At 38.3% G+C, this 24763-nt stretch overlaps 2 protein-coding genes across 2 annotated transcripts; both read right to left on the bottom strand.

Moving 5' to 3' along the window:
- Positions 1-210: 210 nt before the first annotated feature.
- Positions 211-2375, bottom strand: LOC132313778 (pentatricopeptide repeat-containing protein At2g33760-like). The gene has a single exon (XM_059812718.1). It carries the CDS (start codon positions 2179-2181, stop codon positions 274-276), a length of 1908 nt encoding a protein of 635 aa, XP_059668701.1. The 5' UTR covers positions 2182-2375; the 3' UTR covers positions 211-273.
- A 3087-nt stretch (positions 2376-5462) lies between these two features.
- On the bottom strand, positions 5463-12621 carry LOC132313779 (uncharacterized). Its single transcript, XM_059812720.1, has 4 exons — positions 11443-12621; positions 7464-7632; positions 5751-6206; positions 5463-5644 (listed from the first exon to the last, which is right to left on the bottom strand). The coding sequence occupies exons 1-4, from the start codon at positions 12316-12318 to the stop codon at positions 5571-5573; spliced, it is 1575 nt and encodes a 524-aa protein (XP_059668703.1). The 5' UTR covers positions 12319-12621; the 3' UTR covers positions 5463-5570.
- Positions 12622-24763: the final 12142 nt, after the last annotated feature.

Raw genomic sequence — 24763 nt, forward strand, 5'->3', positions numbered from 1 at the left:
CAAATTGTCAATGAACAACCAACTAATTTTCTTCAAGTAGAACTCTTGATATATACTGTTGAAAGATTAAATCTCGTGTCTTTAATTTTTCTTTAAATGGTGATGTCAATGTGCTTTGGACTGTTTCATAGCTACAGTAAAAGTATTAAATTCCAACGATCTTTTAAAGGTACATGTTAAATAAAATTAAATACAAATGGACTTTAGATGCAATAAAAGATCAATAGCAAGGAGCACCAGCATAATTCATATAACCTGAATGGAAGAACTGAATTACCAGTAATCCCCACAAGAACAAGCACCTTCCTTGAAGTGATGAAATCGATTTGCATCACGGACAATAATCACCCTGTGTGTAATTGCAGACACAAATTTACTAAACGTGTGACAGTCGCCACAAACCCTAAGATTCTTAGTAATCCTGATAGGAGTCCCAGGGGGTGTGGTGATAAGGCCAAATGCAATTGCCAATTTCTCACTATGTGCGTATAAGAATCCTAACTTAAGTTCCTCATCCACATCATGTAACACAAAATTTGTATCAGGAATATAACCAGCCAACTCAACCTTCGTACTCAAACTTTTCAACATCTCATAAATTTCTCTAGACCGAGGATGAGTACTGTCTCCAACACTAAATCGATGGATCATGTTATCCACCTCAATCCAAGTCCAACCAGGAATTTTCTTCAATTTCCTATGGATCATTAGTTCCCTAGTCTTAGCCACATCCTCCCATCTACCTGCCTTGGCATAGATATTTGAAAGCAATACATAGTGGCCAGCGTTTCGAGGCTGTAATTCAACTAGGCATTTCGCTGCCTTTTCTGCAAGCTCTATATGACAATGAATCCTACATGCCCCAAGCAATGCACCCCAGAGCCCCGCATCTTTCTCCACAGTTTTCATATCCTCAATCAAATCCAAGGCCTCATCGAGTCTACCGGCACGACCCAACAGATCAACCATACAAGTATAGTGTTTCACATTGGGGCTTACAGAGTAATCTTCCCACATGGAATTGAAAAACTGAAGACCCTCTTTAACCAAGCCTGCATGACTACAAGCATTTAACAAAGAAACAAAAGTGATCCTATTTGGTAAGACACCACTTCTTAACATCATAGGGAACAAATCAAGAGCTTCACGGCCTTGTCCATGGTACCCGTAAGCTGCAATCATTGCACTCCACGAGATAACATTCCTTTCTTTCATTCTGTCGAAGATCTCCCTTGCAGAATCAACGCTACCACACTTGGCATACATGTCAATCATTGCCGTCCCCAGTATCACATCCAAGGAAAACTTGTTCCTCCATATATAATCATGTACAAGTCTGGCATTATGCATAGTACCTAATTTTGCACAAGCATTCACAACAGTAACCATCGCAACCTTATCCAGTGCAACACCTTCCTGTCTCATGCGATCAAAAATAACGAATGACTCACTAGCATTCCCACACTCAGCACAAGCCCCGATCATGACCGTCCAACTTACAAGGTCCCTCTTTTGCATTTTATCGAACAATTGCCTCGCGTCCTCAATAACACGGCATCTAGCATACATGTCCACCAGTGCGGCCGACACAAATCTATCCAAATGCAACCCAAATTTGTAAACAATTTGATGAATCAGTCTGCCCATTTGGAGGTCCGTTGTGTCCCTACAAGCCCTTATAACAAAAGGCAATGTATAATTATCGGGCTGCTTCCCGGATCGAATATACCCCCTAAATGTCCCAAAACAATTCATATAATCACCGATCTTGGCAAACCCACCAACCATTACACTCCAAGATACTGAGTCTCTCTCTTCCATCCTACAAAACAAGGAATAAGCATCATCTAAATATTTATACCGAGTATATACGTAAAGAAGCTTGTTTGCAACGATAAGGTCTTGAAGCATGTCGTTTACAGCCACTTGGGCATGAACTTGTCTGATTTGGCCAAGACTTTTACAGCTGAGTAGTGTAGAAATGTAGTATTTTGAGGTCAGGGAGTGTGAAAATTGAGAGTTTGGTGTTTCTCTTGTGTGGGTATTGTGATTTGAGGAAGTTTGTTGACAATTTTGATGTTGGGTTATGGAATCCACCACGGATGTAGCAGAAGGAACTGAGAAGAAACGAAGCCTATCATTGTTCGAAACAAAGAAGCTTCTGTGTTTGAATTTGAACATGAGATTAACCTGTTGTGTTTTAGAAAACTAGAGAGAGAAAGAAATAGAGGTGAGAAGGAAAAAGCCAAAAAAAAAAAAAAAAAAAAAACAACCTAAATAAATAAATATAAGGTTGCGTCTTCTGTTTTTGCGAAGAAACAAAAATATGATTTTATATTTTTTTGAGTGAAAGTAGAATGCCAAATAGTATTAACACTGTGATGACAATTATTAAGGCACCAAACAATAGGAGTGTTTAATAATATTTTTAAAATACAAAATTATATTTTTGTTTCTTTGTAAAAATATTGTTGACAAATATTATTACAAGATCAAGATGCACACAAAATTTCTAAATTTATTTTTAGTTAGTATAGAGAGCCTTAACAAAATATGTATGCAATTCAATTATTTCACACAATATTAACAATATCAGATGTTGATAATAAAATACAAATCCTAATAATACCTTGATAAAAAGCTCCTACCAATTATGTGTGTCTAAGGTCTACATGTGGTTAAAGATATAGAAAAGCTATTTAGTTAAACTAGGGTTGTGGATTACTCATTCTTATCATTTGAAAGCGCAAAAGGTTAAGGGGCCGTGAGCCCTTGTTTTAGTGCCTTCCCTCAAGCACGGGTTTGTGACGTATGCTTTGGCGATATAACTAGAGTATTAGATCAATTCAAATGTTACTCATTTATAATCCAAAAAAAAAAAAAAAGACAAATTCTTTTTTTGAAAGAAATAGTTTTTCAAGCATTTTAACAAACAAATGAAGTTCATTACAAAGTAATCTAATTTTGAGACGTGAACTAATGACAATGTCTAAAGTAATATAATCACTTTCAAAAATCGAAGTGCAATTGCGTGATACGAAGTGTTCCAAAGCCCAAGCAATCTCAATAACAATTCATATGATAACTTCATATTTTGCAAATCATAGATATGCATACTTTTGAAACACCCCTTAACAGTTGGCAAAATTCTAAAATTAATCAACAATGGTCATTATTTCTTAAACTATAGCTCAGTAGTATTAAAAAATACCTAAAAATTACAATCTTATATCTTAATAAATATCTCTCAAACAAATTAACTTGTAAAGTATAATAACTATACTTTGAAAATAATGAATAAGAATAAAATTTACAATTTTTTCGTCTTGCCTCTTAGAACCTTGAAGAAAACGATGCAGAACATCCGTCATCAGTTTTCTCCCATCTTAGACTTCTCTTTAGAGACCCGATAATATATCGTCTATTTGTTAGTTAATTTAAGTAAGTGTTTATTTAGTTTAATGTAGAGGGTAAATTTGTATACTTACATACTAATGTAATATATTATAAGAAGGTCATTTAAGTAATAAATCATCAAATGGTCACTTATTAGTAATTAAGTTTTAAGTTTGGTGACTATTCACCTTTTCTTGATTTTAAGATCACTTTACACCAATTATATTTAATTTTGGTCACCAAAATATAATTTCCCCGTCCATTAATCATTTTTTTCTCTATTTTAAAAAACTTATCTATTATTTGCTTAACAATAAATATTATCGAGGTGTAATGACAAAATTAGATATTCATTAAAGAAAAGAAAATAAAGAATTTGGCAACTCCTAAAGAAAAAAAAAAAAAAAAGAATTTGGCTACTCTTTTTGGTCGTTGCTCCTCCTTCCCCATCAGTTGAATTCCAGCGATTTACTTTCGTTAAAAATTAAAAATTCACAGTCAAAGGGATTGGTAGCGATTTACAGACAAAATGGCATCTAAAAGTTTAATGGTTCTGTTCATCTCTACCAAAGATCAAAAGGCCGACATCTTTACAAAGCCATTGGTCTCGAATCGCTTCGCTATGCTATGTGACAAATTGACAATCTCAGCATCATGGAACTTCCGCTTCGCTTGAGGGGGCCTATTAAGGCAGTAAATAATATTCCAGATAGCAGCAAGGTTTAGTCTTCTCAAGATAACAAGAGCAACGATATTCCAAAGCTCAAATGTAATGCAAAGGATAAAGATAAAGCTGAAACAGTTATATAGATTCAAGTATTGAAACTCTTGTAATCTGTAATATTTCAAACTCTTGTAATCTGTAATATTTCAAACTCTAGTAATCTGTATAGATGTTCTATAAATATAGAATACAATCTCTCTGCACAATCATTTTAGTGAGAGAGTTCAAACATAAAACAATTTGTTCTTTTAGGGGGCACTCTAGCATTGTATATTTTCAATTAAAATGAACTGTTGTCACTCCAAATCATGGACTATTTGTCACGTTCCAATGTGGCAAAGAAATAAAATGAAAACTTAATTCAGGCTTTATAACATGCATGTATAAAACCCAGCAGTTGAGCAGTTTGTTAGGCGTTGAATGTTATACATTTTAGCCCCTTTACTTACATTGTTTTATTGTTTTTATTTATTTCAGGACTTTAATTATAAAATCAGTCAAAACCATTGATTATGAGCGTTAGTCCAAAAGAAGCCCCAAGTTGATGAGAATGGAAAGAAGAAGAAAAGGAAAAATCCTTCTCTAAAAAGGAAACTTTCGCCAAAGTTGGTAACTTAAATCTGTTTTGATAATCTGGCCGTATCTCTCTTCTCGAGTGTCAAAACAGCTAAATTCCCTTGTGGTTAAAAGGAAATTCGAAGAGTTACAATTTTGTATTTCACGAGGATTCCCTAAAACAACTATTTACTTTGTCAAAATTGGGCTGAAAGTCTGTATGAATTATAAAATCAGTCAAAACCATTGATTATGAGCGTTAGTCCAAAAGAAGCCACAAGTTGATGAGAATGGAAAGAAGAAGAAAAGGAAAAATCCTTCTCTAAAAAGGAAACTTTCGCCAAAGTTGGTAACTTAAATCTGTTTTGATAATCTGGCCGTATCTCTCTTCTCGAGTGTCAAAACAGCTAAATTCCCTTGTGGTTAAAAGGAAATTCGAAGAGTTACAATTTTGTATTTCACGAGGATTCCCTAAAACAACTGTTTACTTTGTCAAAATTGGGCTGAAAGTCTGTATGAATTTTGGAGTCCTGTTTGACAAAATTTCTATATATATCTTCAATAAATTAATGCAATTAACTGGTGGTAAGTCATACCCCTAATCCTCTCTCTCTATTTTTTACATCCTATTTAATCATTGTTCTTTAGTTTATTTTCTTTTTCTACTTAGTTAATTTAAAATTAATCATCTCAATTATTCTTCAAGTTAATTTGGAATTTAAGAAATCTGTTGACGACACTCTTACAAATAAATCCTATCTACAAAGATTCGTGCACTTGCCAGTGGTACATATAAATCTCACAACACAGTTTAATGGTGTTAATTGCTATACAGTCCCAACTCCCAGTCGCAGCAAAAATACTTGAAGGAACTGCCCTCGATTGATCCTTAATTTCAGATCAACAAGTCTGCTAACTGCTGACAAAATACTCCGTAATATGCATACATAAGAGAGAGACAGACAGAACCTGCATGCATTATACTTAATCTTAATGAGATGTTAGGCTATCCCATAGGGAAACAGTTACTGGCATGGCAGACTTTCATAAAAAGGCTAACAGTCACCCGACTCACCCTCCACACAAGTACTGACATCAACTAGAACCCTTTTCATCTTATCAACCAGCTCTTGCATCTGTTTCCTCGAATGCAATGGCGATGGGTACACACAGACACAGTCTAGTTCTCCATCCCGTATCGTGTCGAAGATGGCGATAGACGGGCCCACTCCGTGAACCGAAGCGCACCCAAGGTAGTCCTCCAGTCCGATCTCTCGCAGTGACTTGCTAGAATGGTCGATCACAGGGTCCTCAAACACAGAGATGAAGGAAGTCCTCAGGGATGATGATGGAGTCAAACCAGGGTTGTCAATGGCCTTGCACATGAGAAAATTGAGGTCTGCCATGTCTGAGAAATGCTTGTTGTTGTTCTTAGCATTCGCAAAGCCTGTGTAGGTTCTCTTTGCCAGCTCCCAGAAATTTTCACCTCCTCTTATGTCATGTGTGTTTAGGATGGCAGAATGGTAAAACCCTGAATTTGTTTTAGGGTCACCATGTTCAGTGCACCAAGTATACATGCTGAATAATATCACATACAAAATAAAGTGTCTGTTTGGATTTAGTGATTTAATCAGCTTTTGATTTAAAATTCGATTTGATCAGATGATATAAAATGATTATTGCCTTAAGTAATAAATCAATTTAATCATAATCAGCTCTTAAAATTGATTGCTTTTTTCAAATAGGATCAATTACTTTTTATAACTTACCAAATATCATTTACAACAAGATTATTTAAGTCTTAATCAATTGTTTGTGTAACAATTAAAGCCATTTTATATAACTCTAACTAAATTGTTACGTCAGTGAACCCGAGCAACAATCAAGAAACACAATAGAAAAGTAAACACACCACATATAAAGAACACAAAGATTTAGCTTCGACAAAGCATATATCCACCGTGGAGATCAGGCAAAAGTCCTCACTATACTAAAAATAGGAGATTACAAGTTTTAGTCTCTTACTCTCTTTCTATGCGATTTTTAGTGTCGCTCTATCTCTCACTTCAAACCCTAACACCCTTATATATCAGGCTTCAAAGAGAGTACTAATTAGGGTCCATGACTCACAAGCAAAAAAAAAAAGTCAAAAACAAAGCTCATCCAACAGGTCACGTTGGCACCAAATTCGGGCCACAACAACACATAGACATAAATATTTGGCTACAAACCAAGTAGAGAATTGTATGGGCTTGGGCAAAACATGCATAGCATAGGTAGTAAAGAAACTCTTCTAGAGCTCTTGCTCTGCGTATCCTCCAACTTCATTCATTTATGAAAAGGCCTAAGATAACAAAGGATATGTGTTGATAATTCCATTCAATGTACATTTTGATTTGGGTTTATCATTTTGAGGCCTAATGGGCGAACCGGAATGTGTCTCGTTGACACAATTCATTATTTGGTGCAATGATAAAAACTAGAATGAGTTGGGCTTGATGATAACTAAGTAAAGCTACTTCGTGAAATAACAATTGGGTATGTTTCTAAGCTTCCCTCCTAATAGCTTGCGTAAGCAGGGATATATTTTAGATAATGGAAACAGATTGGGATTGAATTTATGCCCATTAAAATATGGTTGGATTAAAGCTTGACATGGTACCATGTCAAGTAACACATGTTATCCTCAAAGTGCCATAGCCAAGTTTAGTTGTGGTAGGAAATATTATAAGCAGCTAATTGACCCCTGCTAGGGAAGTCGCTTGGGGCATAGAAACTAGGGACTTACCAAGATGGTGGCTGCTAAGAACTGGGTCAAGAATCGAACGGCAGTCCATGAGGGTCACAACTGCATACTTCTCCCACTGATCATCAGGAAGGTATTTAGAGGATCGAGCAGCAATTAATCCGGCAGCTGCCAAGGCCCCGCATAGTCTGATCCCTCTTGACTTGCAACCCTGCAAAATTTGTACCATAAACCCTTTTTCTTTTAGTTTTTCAATGTCAGATATAAGAATGGAACCCTTGATAGTAACCATCCATTTTAAACATCACTTTACTTGCAGCACAAAATTTGAAAATGCCTTGACTAAAGTTTTATAAATTCAGAGTTGTATACAATAAGATTATTCATGGCTTTCATCCTTCACTTTCAAAATTGATTGATTGCTTTTGTAATATGATTGTATTTCATGCTACTATTTTGTAATTAAATTTATTGGTTAACAAGAGAGCATCCAATCTAGGAATTGAGTCTGCCTCAAGGGGCAGAAGAGGCTAGGGGCCACCCATGAGGACTTGTATCTTTGTTCTTGTAAAACTATGTTTGGCCCCAAACACAGTATCGTCTAGTCTACTGGGAAAAATTGATAATGAAGTTTTAATCAAAGTTTGTTTGTGTTAATGGAATTTTAGTGCTAAAAAGATTATCTCCATCAAATAAAAATATCAAATATAGATTATCTCCATCAAATAAAAATATCAAATATATATTGTCACTGAACAAAAAAAATAGTATTATTTGAAGGATAACATGATGAAGGCTCCTCCTCTCCATCTTTACTCAGGCTATCATTTATGCCACAACAGTACGTAGCAAGTGGGATCCAAATGCTAGCTAGATTAGTACTGGAGGAGTGTCCAATCTGCAAAGCTTTATTAGCCCATATGCATGTCCACCGGTAAAGCCAATGGGTTAATTCAAGCACAGACAAAAGAGTAACAATCAAGCAGGAGAAATAAGCAAGTTTGTCACGCTCCTTTTCAAAACTGAGTTGCCTTGTACGTAGTAGTAGCTTTAGTAGATTTTATCAATTGATCATTATGTACCATAAATTTATTATTATTTTCCCAAGCATAAAAATAAACCAACACCAACAACTCTATAAGTAAAGTATTTGATCAAAGGACATCACCTTTGTTGAACATATGGCTCAATTTCTGGCTTGCATCACCCATGATGTTATCAAGATTCTTGGCCTCCAAGAATGTGTGCCCCAGCAAGTCTTTTGAGTGATCACCAAGTAGCCTCATTTTGGTGTCCCATTTTGGCTATAAATAGCCTTTGCCCTCCATAGTTTGAAGCATCCAAAATCATCAATTGTGTGTTTGTAATATCAGTTAGTGAGAGAGAGTTTGGATGTAATTGGGTTTTGGGTGTGAGCTACTTTGCCTTGTATCTCTTTATTTCCATAGTGAAATATTGTTCTGTCTTCTCCCCGTGAATGTAGGCATAGCCGAACCACGTAAATCCTTGTCTCGTTTGTGCATGTGCAATTTTATTTTTTTTGTCATTATTTTTTCTCTTGTTCTCATAAACTCCTATTCAATCCTCTTTTTCATAACAAACTGGTATCAGAGTTTGAGTTTGTGTATATTGTGTACAGATACGGTTCACATATACTATTCCGGTACTATTCACAAATACAGTACTATTCACCGAGAATTATTTTAGGGAGTTTTTTGAGATGTCGACCAAATACGAGATTGAGAAATTTGATGGCAAGATTAGCTTCAATATTTGGCGCATTAAGATGCAGGCCTGCTGACTCAACAAAGTCTAAAGAAGGTGTTGTTCGGGAAGGACAAGTTGCCAACAACTTATCCAATGAAGACAAGGATGAGGTCGATGAAAAGGCGCACAGTGCGATTATTTTGAATTTAGCTGATGAGGTGCTGCGTGAAGTTATTGATGAAGACACGGTGCAAAGTTGTGGCTGAAATTGGAGAGTCTGTATATGACGAAATCTCTCACCAACAGACTTTACCTGAAACAGAGACTCTACACCCTTCGTATGAAGGAAGGTATGCCTCTTAAGGAACATATTGATAATTTCAATTCTATTACTATGGATTTGAAAATTACTGATATTAAAATTGATGACGATGATCAAGCCCTTATTTCGTTGTGTTCTTTGCCTCCTTCCTATGAGCATTTTGTTACCACATTGCTCTATGAAAAAGACACTATTAGTATGGAGGATATTAAATCCTCATTGAACTCTCAGGAGTTGAGGAAAAAGGTGTCTGGAAATATTAGAAATGAACAGGCTGAGGGTCTATTTGTAAGAGGCAAAAGTGAGACAAAGGGTTCTGGTAGTAGGGGCAAATATAGATCTCATAAAAATGTGGAATGTTACTACTGTCACGAGATAAGGCACATCATTAAGCACTGTCCCAAACTAAAGGCAAAGAATGAGAATGGCAAAGAGAAGGTTCAAGAAGCAGCTTCTGTGGCAACTGCTACAACGAGTGATTCGGAGAGTGACGATTATGTTCTCATGACAACCTTGTGTTCAGGTATGTCATTTAATGACAGTTGGATTCTTGATTCTGGTTGTTCCGTTCATATGTGTCCCAGTAGGGATTCTTTCTTTTCCTATAAAGAGGTGAAAGGTGGTTCGATTTTGACGGCGGACAGGAAAGCTTTCAAAAGTTTGGGAATTGGAACAGTCAAGATCAAGACGCACAATGGATTGGTAAGAACATTGTCAGATGTGAGACATGTACCGGATCTAAAGATGAATCTTATTTCAGTAGGTGTGCTCGACTCCAGAGGCTACAAGGTTGTAACAGATGGTGGAGTAATGATGGTCGTGATGGATTCTCTTATGGTGCTATTGGGCACCAAGGTGAAAAATTTGTACCTTCTCCAAGGGAATACAGTAACAGGTGGAGCTTCTACAGGGTCTTCTACAGCTAGCAGAAATCTGCGTTCAGGTCTTGGCAAAAGAAGAGTTAAAAAGAGCAGTGACACAAATACTGGAGGTATGCTTGTGGCTACGCAATACATGCATGGGTTGAAGAATGAGAGCCCGAGGGTTAAGTTTGAGGATGCCTCAAACTTAACTAAAATTCTTAATTAATTTGTTTTGTGGAGAAAACAGTTTGTTTAGCATAGATACAGTGGCTCATTTGAATTTTCGCCAAGGTGGAGATTTGTTGAACATATGGCTCAATTTCTGGCTTGCATCACCCATGATGTTATCAAGATTCTTGGCCTCCAAGAATGTATGCCCAGCAAGTCTTTTGAGTGGTCACCAATAGCCTCATTTTGGTGTCCCATTTTGGCTATAAATAGCCTTTGCCCTCCATAGTTTGAAGCATCCAAAATCATCAATTGTGTGTTTGTAATATCAGTTAGTGAGTGAGAGAGTTTGGGTGTAATTGGGTGTGAGCCACCTTGCCTTGTATCTCTTTATTTCCATAGTGAAATATTGTTTTGTCTTCTCCCCGTGGATGTAGGCATAGCCGAACCACGTAAATCCGTGTCTCGTTTGTATGTGTGCCACTTTATTTTTCTTTGTCATTATTTTTTCTCTTGTTCTCGTAAACTCCTTTTCGATCCTCTTTTTCATAACAACCTTCAATATCTGATCTATTGGTTCAATCATTTTAAAATGTTTTCAACATTTTTTTTTTTGGGGGGGGGGGGGGGGGGGGGGGGGGTTGGGAGACGCCTTTCGAAATTACTCAATTAGATGCATTAGGTGTATAGCATGTTTTTCATAGCAGAAAAATAATACTAATACATTCCTAGATTGATTGCAGGCCAGAGCCCCAAAGTAAAATGTACGTCCCTGCGCCCAGTGCAGCAGATTTAACTAATCTCTTCTTAGTCTCAAAAATCTCGTCATAGGGATTAATTGGAAATGATCCATCGCCCAAAAGAATTAATTAGATTCACCTCAAAGAGCGATCAGATCATACATAACAAATGAATATATATATATATATATATATATATGATGATGATGACAACAACTTACAGAAAGAATCCCATGAGTGTGTTGTGACGCTATCTGCAACCTGACCACCTGGGAAGCTCTTGGGGAATGGACATCTCTAAAGTCCAAATTTGACAACCTGAAAGAATTCAAAGAGTAGCCCAACATGTCCACTCCTCGTGCCCAAAAAGGCTTTTTAGCTTTACCACTCGGAATATAATCCTCAATTCCCAAACTTATAACCTCCTCCTGCAGCCCACCGCTGCCTGATTCCCCCTCCCCCTTCCCTCTCATCCTCATTATTAACAACTCCAACAGCTCCCTCAACAACCACACCGCCGCCGTCCGGTCACACGCCGACGTATGAAGGCGTAGAGCCACCACCCACTTCTCATCACTTAGACCGTACACGCTGGCAAAGAGCACGTCGGTTTCGTCACTACTAGTACTAGTACTATTCCTACTCCAGGTGTTTCGATTCAATTCGTGTTCGAGGATCAGGTGGAAGGGATCAGAGTCAAAGGAGTTGTCGTCGTCCTCTTTAGTGGTTTGGAGGACTTGAGCCGTCGATGGAAGATCGAACCATTGGATTTGGAGGAGATCTAGAGGGCTGGTGGGTGGTGTCATGTATCTGTAGGAGAATGTGTTGCTGTAATTGTTGGTGGTGGTGGTGGTGGTGTCGGTGTCGGTGTCGGTGTCGGTGTGGAGCTTGGAGCGGAGTATAGGGTGGGTAATTTGGAGGTTGTGGAGGGCATTTTGGAGAACTGACAAGTCTGGGGTTTTTGAGAGGAGAAGACCCAGAACAGTTATGCCGGTGCCACCGGGCACGGCCTTGCACCAGCTGTACTCGGTGCCGCCGACGGGTCGGCCCTTGGGCACCTCCACTGCCTGTGGCTCGCTGTTCTGCTGCTCTGACATACTCCTAGCTATAGAAGATAAGAGATACTTTAGAATTGTAGTAGCAATTTGGAAAAGAAAGGATAAGAGGTAATTTGCAGAAACTCCCTTGAAGTAGCAAGGGGGATATAGTGCATATAAACCCCCTTGAAGACTTAAGTACTCTTTGTTTATATAAATTTTTATACTATGAATTTTTTTTTTGCATACAATAATAATTTAAAATGAATAACACAAAATAAAAATAAAAGTAAAAATAAAAATAAAAGTAAAAATAAAAATAAAAACAAAAACAAAACAAAAAAACAAAGAGATCATGTGCGGGTCATGTGACCCCAAAACCCTGAATAATGCCCGATCTATCCCTCTCCCTTTCTCTTCTATATATATTTGTTGCCACTGGTTAACTCTTAAAGAGAAAGTGACATGTTTTGGTGGAGATTTAACTCCTTTGAAGTTGTGTATGCAAGAAATTTTCTCTTATTGGAAAGTTCTTATTTTTTACATACCAAACACTCGCATTTCTTCCTTACACCTTTCTATATTTATAATATCTATTTCATACCATACTTTCCTTTCTTAAAGGGTGTTATATGCACTATACCTATACTATAGAGATTTTCTTCGAGCACTGGTGTGTTACTAAGATCCACTGCTATACCTTTAGGTTAAATTTGGTGGGACTCCTAAGAGATTCGAAAGTTTTGGTGCGGCATTGACTTCCACTAACCAAGCATTTTTCCAGGAGGAATCAATTCTCGATAACACTAATGTCGAGTAGTATAGGATACAAAAAATGATGGTAAAAGATGACTCTGCCAGACTGCAGAACCTATCAGCAGCTGAGCTTTCACGAAAACTCTCTCACCTAATTGGCCAGGTGAGACTTGATTCTTATCATGCGTACCCTTTTTTTTTTTTGGTCTTTAGCCTATTACTACTATTTACTTTTATATATATATATGTAGGGCACTACATACTCTGTCTCCCTAGCCTTCAAAGCTGCGGTTGGATAAGCTATTGCAAAAGAACATAAGAAGCTCTCCATGGAGATAACTTCCCTCAAGGCTAAATACGAAGAAGTTACTTCTAAACTTAAAAAAAAACAGAGGATGACTTGGCTAATGCAAAATCAATTTTCCAAGAGGAGAAAGTGAAACTTACCAAAGAATACTCTGATAAGCTTGTACTTGAGAAGCTAGCTGCCGTGAAGAGCTTTAAAATTTTCGATGAGTTTAAGTTGCTCACAGGCAAAGCTTACTGTGATGGTTTTAACGAGTTCAAAACCCTCGTTAGTAAAGATCATTCAGACATAAATTTTTCAACGTATAATATTCAAGCTGAGAACAAAGAGGAAGACTGAGCCCAGTAGTAGTAGTGATTATTTTTTTATTTTTAGGTTTTCTACTTTCTTAGCATGTTGCTCCCTTTATATATTTAAAACTTTTCAGAAATTTTCCTGAATCAGAAAGTAGTTGTGTTGCTTTTGACATTTCAACCTTGCCTTTCATAGTGTTGCTCCACTTTTATTATTTCTTTTTGCGTAATTGTCTTTCTGTAGTTGCGTCTCTCCTTTTGTGGCATTGAACACACAATATTTGAGCACACACATTATTATTTTTTTTTTGGGGGGTTTCATCCAGCCCGTTCTTTTTCTAAATGAAATTTTTTTTACGAGCTTCATTCAACTCATCCCTTTAATAATGGAATATCAGTTCTTTCTTTTAATAAATAAAGGGACTTAACATTTTACTAGTCCTTTCATGGCTTAGTAAATTCAGCAATCATACCGTCAATAGTAGAGAAAATGTGGAACAAAGGCTAACAATTATCTTTATTGAAGAAACTTATCAAAAATAACATTCAACAATCAATCATCAACATTTATTAATGTTGATATGCTTTATTAAAGCTAAAAACCATTAAAGAAAAAGTAGGAACATACTATCACTTTAAAAGTGAGGACATATAGAAAATATAAACAAGTAATCTAGCACAAACACCTACTGGTAATATTTCCTCAAATGTTCTATATTCCATGGGTGGGGAAGTTGTCCTCCTCCAAGTGTCTCTAGCCAATATGCACCCAGTCTGTTGCTTTGGGTTACTCGATAGGGAACTCTAAGTTGGGAACTAATTTCCCCTCTCTCTTATCCTTAGTAGCCGGGCTAACCTTGAGAAACACTAGGTCTCCTGGCTTGAACCTCCTTAGCTTGACTCGGGCATTGTAGTACTTAGATACCATCTGCTGGTAAGCTGCAATCTTGATCTTGGCCTTCTCTATTTTTTCTTCTACCAGGTCCAGGTTTAACCGCAGTTCCATTTCATTATGTTGAGGTTCAAAGTAATTGGTTCTGAAGGTGGTAATCTTTGTCTCCACCGGGATCACTGTTTCACTTCCAAAAGCTAACACAAAGGGGGTCTCCCCAGTGGGGGTCCTCATGGTAGCGCAATATGCCCATAAGACTCTAGATAACTATTCAAGGCTCAAGCCATAAGCCCTTAGCCTTTTTCTAGGCGTGTCTTGATCATTTTCAGTATCGTCTTATTCGTGATCTCAACCTGCTCATTAGCTTGAGGGTGGCTAGGAGAAAATACATGAATTTTGATCCCAAACTCATTACAAAAATCGTTGAATTTCTCGTTATAAAACTGCTTCCCATTATCTGTCACGATCACCCTTGGTGCTCCAAACCTACAGATTACTGTGATACCCCCGGATTTCTGAATGTAGGTTGGCCAGGCTCGCGCCCGATTACCCGAGGATATCAAACCAATTAGCAATAATCGAACACAGAATAAAAACAAATGAGATAAATAAAATTTGCTGAAATGAAAACTAAAATGATAATCCAATAATTGAAACCTCAGAATAAATAATTCCATTGATAAATAAACTATTTTGTTACAACTGATCCTCCACAAATACAAATCGTTCTCCAAATTATACAACTCAGGATTCCATCTAGTGGACCCCTAAAATATCTCACTGAACTCAAATGACTAGAAATAAAACCAAAGCCTAAAACATGAAACAAAGTCCTACAACATCGGTGGAGTGAATGACTGTATCTGCTTAGCATGATCCAGCTCTAAGACTGGAACTAACGAACACCTGTAAAAATAAGAGTGGGTCAGGCCCACATGCAAATTCTTCTCTAACTACAATCCAAACAGTGACCTGATACGCAGATACACCCTAGATATCTCAACAATAGTTATATAGCCCATACATATATATATATATCCGCACTAAGGGACATTCAATGGACTACGGTAGGGGTCTCAACCTGAATAGAAGGTAACATGCGAAAACGCACCCAAAGGTGGGCATGAGTACCTAGACCTAACAGGGTACACCTCAACCTACTATAGCCAGCTACGTATCTACTGTATATACACACCCTAACCAATGAATCTGAGACTCAAGTTCATCTCGTGGTACCATAACCATATATTCAAAGTCCATTCATATCCATCCATAAGAACTCCAATAAATCGTTCAGCTTATTCAACTGCACAGACTTAAATATAAGGAGAATTATGTTTTTATAATTCGTACCCTTATTCCAAAATAGGTAGGACTGAGTATTTTGAATCAGTCTATCCCTAGTATGCCACCGTCCCATACCGGTGCATACAATCCATAAAATCCATATAATTGATAGAACAGGTAAAGCTGTTCACCAATTAAAATCCATAAGGTAGGAATTAGCGTTTTGAGCTAAACCATACCTAGTATGTCACCGTCCTATACCGGTACATATAATTCTCCATATCCGTGTAAATTACAACAATTACATAATAGTTTAGCAATTTACAATCCAAAACCATTCCAAATAATTGCATAAGAGTATTTAGTATTTCAACAATTTAAATCCAATACCATGTAAATTGCAACCGATACATAACAGTTTAGCAATTTACAATCCAAAACCAAAATCCAAATAATTGCAGAAACGTATTTAAAGTTTCAGCAATTTAAATCCAAGAGTTAACCCATGTATTGTTTAACAGTTTATCAACTAGAATCCAAAGCATGAATAGATCAGTTTTAGTAAATCAACAACTCTATCATGCAATTTAAAAAAAATTTTAAAATCATAATATTGTCCAAGAATTTGCTAAAATTAATTCTAAATTACTTCTAGCAATTCAGTTCCTTTTATCCGTCAAAAGCAAGCTAGGTTTCATACTTGTATAATGTTTTATTGTTCTTGCACCGAGCCATAAACTATGCTATGAGCCCAATTTGTTAATTAAAAGACCCCCTCATGCATCTAAAATTTAATTTAGAATCATGTTATAGCACCCTAAATTGTCAAATTAAAATTAGACAATTTATTTCCTTCCAGCCGTTAACCGTAGGCAAAATTGTTAATTAGCGCACTTTTAATTCTATTAAAACAAAAGGGGTATTTTATGCAATTCAAGACCTTGATTACATGTTAAAATAATGTTTTGAAAACCCCATTAAAGTTTTAAAACTGTTTAGAAACCCCAAGTGCCCAAAAAGTAGCTTAAAAAGTCACAGTACGCATCAAATTGGGTAGATGATAAGCGCTGAATACTGTATATTCAAGCGCCCTAAATTACATTAACAAAGTCCATTAATTGATTATTTTATATATATTAACTCCATTTGCATGTTTTTGTGCATTTTCAGGTTAAAGTGCAAAAAGGAAGCAAAAATGATGCCTTGTGGAATTTTGAACAAAAAGGGTGCCAATTCTGAATTTCTGGCAGCAGTAGAACCTGACTTTTGTCGCCATTTTCGACCTAGGAAACTCAAGAACTGGACTTCCATCATAAGATAAAAAATTTAGAGCTCTAAATCAGCTTTCCAAATCTTCAAGCGGTTCATCATTCGGAGTTCGTAGTAGAGAGTTATGATCTTCTTAACAAAGGTGCGCATAACTGCCTGGCAGCACTGAAGTACTGCCTTTCTCCCCATTTTCGACCAACCAGACTTGAGAATTGGGTCTTCATCAAAACATGAAGTTTTTAAAGCACTGAATCAGCTCTCCAAATCTTCAAACAAATCATTATTCGGAGTTCGGGCCACAAAGTTATAGCAGTTTTACCAAAGTAGGTCAGTGCTAAGCAAGAAGAGCATGTTGCATATTACACTAATTTAGAGTGCTCGAGACCACTCTTCGAGTGCTCAAAAATCAGGCAGATTGCACTTGGAAATGGCTCAATTTCAGCCACTTGTACATTGGTTTCCTCAATGCCATCTTCCTTCTTTATGAAGTGGTTGAAGGTGTTCCTTGGAGGAGAGAGAGGGTTTTGTTGGAGGACAAAAGGCAACCAAAGGCCACACATTTCATATCTTTGAATTTTTGCAAGATAGAGGAGAGAGAAGAGAGCAAGAAAGGTGTGTTCTTGGAGCTAGAAGAGGGGAGCTCAAAAATGGAGGTCAAGGCTTTGCTTCCTCCTTCCTCTAGTGCATCAATGGGTAACTAAACCTCCATCTAGGGAGGTGATGAAGCTCTACCTTGTAAGCATGTCTAGTTTTTTATTTATTTTGGGGAATGAAATGTATATTTGGCTAGTTCCATGGTCTAGAGCATGTTACAAATTGTAATGAAGATTTTGAATGTTTGAATGACTATGTTGATTTACATACTCCTGTCTTAGATTATTTAATCTCATAGTTGTATGGCTTATAGTTTCATAGTGACAATGGAACTAAGATTATGGAACGGTTTTAATGGCATGGTTTTGAGTAGTTTGTTAATCCATAGCTTAAGAATTTCTTTTGATGAGTTAATCTTGTGACTTGATATCATGTGCTTCCACCAATTGATTAATTGTTTGACAATCTCTAGCTTAGTGAGCATGTCTAGGGTTGCATCTTAGTTTAGGTAACTCAACCATGTGAAGCTTTGATAGGTTGTTCTTACTCTTTAATTAATTAAATCTCTTGAGGATATTATAGTAGTCATGTACTATTATATATCAAGGTCATTTCTACATTAATTCCCCAAATCAATCATATAATTAGCTTGTGTAGAGGTTTGGAGTGGACTCACTTCCCTAGACTTCCTTCTCTAAATCTTCTCTTTTAATCTCCTTCAATTTATCGTTTTATGCATTCTGAATTCGTAGTTTCAGTGACAAACAAACAAACCCTTATTACCTATTATCATTCTAAGAACGATTCTAGACACTTAGGTCGTCATAGACTAGCGCAGTCCCAGTGGTTCGACTTACCAGACCAATAGCCCTATTTTACAATGATTCGTGCTATTGCGAAGGTTGATGTATAGTTGATCAACCGATCAATTTTTGGCGCCGTTGCCGGGGACTTGCATACGGTTTAGCAACCAAAGTTTAGGGTTAATTTTAGTTTGATTGTGAATATTGTGTCTTGTGAATATTCCTTGTGTGTTTTGACTATCTTTGTGTTTTAAGTGTTGTAAGATTCTAGGGACTTGAAGCGCCGTGGGAACGCTAGCAAATTGTAAGTCTAGAGGACCCCAGGTAAGTCTCTTGACTTCTAGTTTCAACTTGTAGATACAGTACATGTGTTAATTTTAGAAGTAGTTAATTTAGTTGTGAAACCCTTGTGGAGGCTATTATCTTGTTTAATTTCGTGTACAAGCATCGGTCCTTGTCGTGGCCATTTATTTTCTGTCTTGATAATTGAGGAGAAAGGGAACATCGTATGTGGAGTTGATGATAAAGATTTGTTGTGATGATGTTGTTGTAAATTGTTGATGTTTGGCCGTAGGTCACTCTCTCTACCCACACTTGACTCGCCTATTGATATAAATTCACTTGAAAGAACTCTTAGACGGAACCTTAGGGAACCCACTCTTACAAGGGATCTTGAAACTGAATTCAATACAATGGGGGATAACGTAGGAAATCCGGGGAATGAAAGGGCTGAAATTCCTAATGTAGAACCAATGACTCTTAGAGATCATTTCATTCCTACCACCTATGCTTCTCCTTCTTGTATAGTGATGCCAAACATCGATGCAGCTCAATATGAGATCAAGTCTAGTACCATTCAAATGCTTCCATCATTTCATGGCTTTGATAATGAAGATCCATATAAGCATCTTGATGAGTTCCTTGAAATCTGTTCGACCATCCGGTTGAGAGGTTTTCCGGACAATGCACTTCATCTCCATCTTTTCCCATTCTCCCTAAAGGATAGGGCAAAATATTGGTTGAACTCCCTTGCTCCCAATTCCATTACTTCTTAGGCTCAATTGCAACAAGAATTCCTTAAGAAGTATTATCCAGTGAGTAAAACCAACCAAATGAGGCGTTCCATTCTAAGTTTTTCTCAAGTTGATGGAGAACAACTCCATGAGACTTGGGAAAGGCTACAAGATCTTCTTCGAAAATGTCCTCATCATTTGATCCCAAAATGGCAATTGGTGCAAGCTTTCTATGCCGGCTTGACCGAAACCCATAGATTCATGGTTGATTCTTCTTGTGGTGGGATATTCATGTCCAACAATGCGGATGAGGCTTGGACCCTACTTAAGAATTTAAGCGAAAATTCACTTCAACATAATTCTCGTAGGGCTCCGACCGCAACCATTGCAAAGAACACCAACCCTTGTCAACCAAAATCAATAAGGGAGGAATCATCTCAAGTGGATGCCATCGCTCATAAATTCTACCAATTGATGGCACCACATCTTCCTCCTTCATTGTCTCAAAATTCGGCAAGTTCAGTTTGTGCTTCATGTACTAGTCCATTCCATCTCTTGGAGGATTGCCCCACACCGGAGCAATTTCCCAATCCCAACCAAGAGCAAGCTAATGCCATGTTCTCGCGGCCCGGGAACAATCCATATTCCAACACCTACAATCCGGGTTGGCGAGATCATCCGAATTTCTCGTGGCGGCAACAAGCCCCACAAAATTCCCAATTCCAAAACCAAGGGCGGCAAAATCAGCCCTCTTCTCAATATCAAGGTAGACCTTTCCAAGCCTCTTCAAGCTACCGTCCTCCTTACAATCCAAATGTCTCCAATCAACCTCCTGTGTGTCCAACTGACGAGATAGTAGCTGCAAACAAGCAAATGATGGAATCATTAAATAAGCAAATAATGGATGCCAACAAGCAACTCTTGACATCCTTGCAGCCTACTCTCCAAATGGTTCACTCTCATACTCAATCCATAGCTAATCTCGAAAATCAAGTGGGCCAAATAGCTAACTCGGTGAATCAATTGCTTCAAAAGGACAAGGGCAAGCTTCCCTCTCAACCTTTTGAAAATCCTAGAGGAATGCATGTGATTGATAAAACCCTTCCTCCGAGTGGATCGACTCATGAACAAGTTCAAGCTATCATCACCCTTCGGAGTGGTAGAGTAGTTGACAACAAGGTTGATGGAGACACAAGTGAGAAAAACCCTCCTTTGAAAAATCCAAATCCAAGCTCTTCAAATCCAAATTCAAGCTCTTCTAATCCAAATTCTTGTCCAAATACCATTCACGGAAATCCCACACATGTCACCCCAAATGTGGAAACTACTTATGAGCCAAAAGCTCCGTTTCCTCAACGTCTTCAAGAGTCGACACATTTTGGGAACAAGAATTGTAAAATTCAAGACATGTGGGAAGTTTTCAAGCAAGTGAAGATTAACTTGCCCCCCTTGGATGCTATCAAGCAAATCCCTCCCTATGCAAAATTTCTTAAAGATTTGTGCACTCAAAAGCGCACTTCTAAAAATCATTTGCCAAAAAAAGTGAGGTTGACTGAATATGTTAGTGCTATCATTCAGCATAGCACTCATCCGAAGTATAAGGATCCGGGTGCCCCCACAATCTCTTGCGTCATTGGTGACAGCAAAATCGAGAGGGCCCTCCTTGACTTAGGAGCTAGTGTGAATTTAATTCCATATTCAGTTTACCTACAACTTGGTTTGGGAGATCTTAAGCCGACTTCCGTGGTTTTGCAACTTGCCGATAGATCGGTCAAGCATCCACGAGGTAGTCTCGAGGACGTTATCATCAAAGTGGACAAATTCTACTTCCCGGTATATTTTGTGGTTTTTGATACGGAACCGGTCCATGACCCAAAAAAGCACATTCCCGTGATCCTTGGTAGGCCATTTTTAGCCACGGCTAATGCATCAATTAATTGCCGAACCGGGGTGATGGACATTGCTTTTGGAAACCTGCAAGTCAAAGTCCACATCTTTCATGCAACTCAACATCCCTCCAATGAGGATGATTGTTTTCTTGTGGATGTCATTGATGAAGTGGTCGAAGAATCTCTCCCCTTCATTCTAAGCAAAGATCCTCTTGAAACTTGCATGTCCCATTTTGACTTCTCAAACTTTGATGTTGATCAAGCCATTCAAGAAGTCAATTCCTTGCTTGATATTAATGCTATCATGGATGTACCTCCTTGAAAAATTCCAAAAGAACCACTTCCCCAACTTTCCACTACTCCTCCGGTCCCATCATTGTTATCTCCGCCACAACTTGAGCTTAAGCCGCTCCCGGCCCATCTCAAGTATGTGTTCCTTGGTCCAAAGCAAACCCTTCCGGTCATTATTGCCTCGGACCTTCAAAAAGACCAAGAGACCAACCTTTTAGCGGTGCTCCAAGAGCATAAGGAAGCTATTGGTTGGACAGTGGCAGATTTGAAAGGAATTGACCCCTCCATTTGTATGCACCGCATTCATATGGAGGATGACGCAAAGCCTACTAGAGAGGTCCAGCGCCGATTAAATCCAAATATGAAGGAAGTGGTCATGAAAGAAGTGATCAAATTGCTAGATGCGGGAATCATCTACCCTATCTCTGATAGCAAGTGGGTGAGCCCCCCACAAGTTGTCCCCAAGAAATCCGGTCTCACCGTTGTTGAAAATTCAGCGGGTGAGATCGTGCCACAACGAACCACCACCGGGTGGCGTGTGTGCATTGACTACCGGAAACTCAATTCATCAACTAGGAAGGATCATTTCCTACTCCCATTTATTGATCAAATCCTAGAAAGGTTAGCCGGCCAAAGCTTCTATTGTTTTCTTGATGGTTATTCTGGCTATAACCAAGTGGCAATCGCCCCCCAAGATCAAGAGAGAACAACATTCACATGTCCCTTTGGTACTTTTGCCTATCGACGCATGCCTTTTGGTCTATGCAATGCACCGACAACGTTCCAAAGGTGCATGATGTCCATATTCTCCGATATGGTTGAAAAGTTCTTGGAAGTTTTCATAGACGATTTTTCCGTATTTGGCTCCTCCTTTGACTCGTGTCTCAAAAATTTATCTCTTGTGCTCCAAAGATGCAAAGAGACGAATCTCATTCTAAGTTAGGAGAAAAGCCACTTCATGGTCCAAGAAGGCATTGTTTTAGGACATGTCATTTCTAAGCGGGGAATCGAGGTAGACAAGGCAAAAGTTGAGTTAATCTCTAATCTTCCTCCTCCGAATTCAGTCCGTCAAATTCGTTCTTTTCTTGGCCATGCCGGATTCTATCGTCGCTTCATCAAAGATTTTAGCAAAATCTCACGGCCCTTGTGTAATCTCTTAGCCAAGGATGTTCCGTTCAATTTTGATGACGCTTGCATGGAAGCTTTCATCAAACTTCGCACTCTCCTCTCATCCGCCCCAATCATGAAACCCCCTAATTGGTCTCTTCCCTTTGAGATCATGTGTGATACATCCGACTATGCATTAGGGGCGGTTTTGGGCCAACGTGTGGATAAACTTCCGTATGTCATTTATTATGTTAGCAAAACTCTCTGCGATGCCCAATTGAACTACACCACCACTGAAAAAGAATTACTAGCTGTGGTGTACGCCTTGGATAAATTTCGCTCTTATCTTCTTGGCTCCAAAGTCATCGTCTTTTCGGATCATGCCGCTCTTAGGCATTTGTTAGCGAAAAAAGAGACAAAACCCCGTTTAATTCGATGGATCCTCTTACTTCAAGAGTTTGACATTGAAATCCGGGACAAAAAAGGGACCGACAATGTTGTCGCCGATCATCTCTCTCGCTTACTTATTAAGAAATCTTCAGAATTCGCAGCCATCCGTGATTCCTTTCCGGATGAGCAACTTCTTCAAGTTTCACATTCTACTCTTCCATAGTTTGCGGATATTGTCAATTATCTTGCAGTTGGCAAAATTCCAGCTCATTGGTCCAAACGAGGGAGGGACCAGTTTTTCTCCCAAGTCAAGCATTTCTTTTGGGAAGATCCGGAACTATTCAAGTATTACCCGGACCAAATCATCCGGCGATGTATTTCTGAAACCGAGGCCACAAGCATTCTAAATTTTTGCCACACTCTTGCTTGTAGAGGCCATTTTAGTGCCAAAAAGACCGCTAATAAAGTTCTTCAAAGCGAATTCTTTTGGCCTACCTTGTTTCGGGATGCATACAATTTTTGCAAATCGTGTGAACGATGTCAAAAACTTGGATCCATGTCCCGAAGAGACATGATGCCCCTCACCAACATTTTAATTGTTGAAATTTTTGATGTGTGGGGGATTGACTTCATGGGACCATTTCCATCTTCTTATGGCTATGAGTACATCCTTGTAGCGGTGGATTATGTGTCTAAATGGGTTGAAGCCGAGGCTACCAAAACCGATGATCATAAAGTCGTGATCCATTTTATTCAGTCTCGCATCTTTAGTCGTTTTGGTACGCCCCGAGCAATCATTAGTGATGGCGGATCTCATTTCCGAAATCGTTATCTAAAATCCGTCCTTGCTAAGTATTCCGTCATTCATAAGGTTGCTACACCTTACCACCCTCAAACGAGTGGTCAAGTAGAGATTTCTAACCGGGAGATTAAGCACATTCTGGAAAAAACGGTTAGACCGGACCGCAAAGATTGGTCATTAAGGCTAAACGATGCGCTTTGGGCTTACCGGACAGCTTATAAGACACCCATTGGCATGTCACCATATCGACTTGTCTTTGGCAAAGCATGTCATCTCCCAGTAGAATTAGAGCACCGTGCTTATTGGGCCATAAAAAGGTTCAATTTTGATCTCAAACAAGCCGGCTCTAATCGGGCGTTGCAATTAAATGAACTTGAGGAATTGCGTAATGACGCGTATGAAAGCGCAAAAATCTACAAGGCAAAGACTAAAGCTTTCCATGACAAACACATCGTCAAGAAATCTTTTGCCCCCGGACAAAAGGTTTGGCTTTTCAATTCCAGCTTGAAACTCTTTCCCGGTAAACTCCGGTCAAGATGGGATGGTCCATACATTGTCACTACCGTCTTTCCTCATGGAGCAATCGAACTTCGTGATCCTGCAAGTGGATCACTCTTCAAGGTAAATGGCCAACGGCTTAAGCCTTGCTTTGACGGCTCAATCCTAACCCGAAAAGTTGAGGAAGTCCTCTTGACGAATCCAATATATGAGGATTAGTGCCTGCTCTAGCTTTGTCTAGCTATCGACATTAAATTTAGCAACTCAAGGGAAGCAATTCTTTCAATTTCCAAGCTTCCTTCTCTTTGAAATTG

This window comes from Cornus florida, unplaced genomic scaffold, assembly GCF_030987335.1.
Source record: "Cornus florida cultivar Cherokee Brave unplaced genomic scaffold, ASM3098733v1 CherokeeBrave_3.0.0_Hap2_Chr06, whole genome shotgun sequence".
In the NCBI taxonomy this organism is placed as follows: Eukaryota; Viridiplantae; Streptophyta; class Magnoliopsida; order Cornales; family Cornaceae; genus Cornus; species Cornus florida.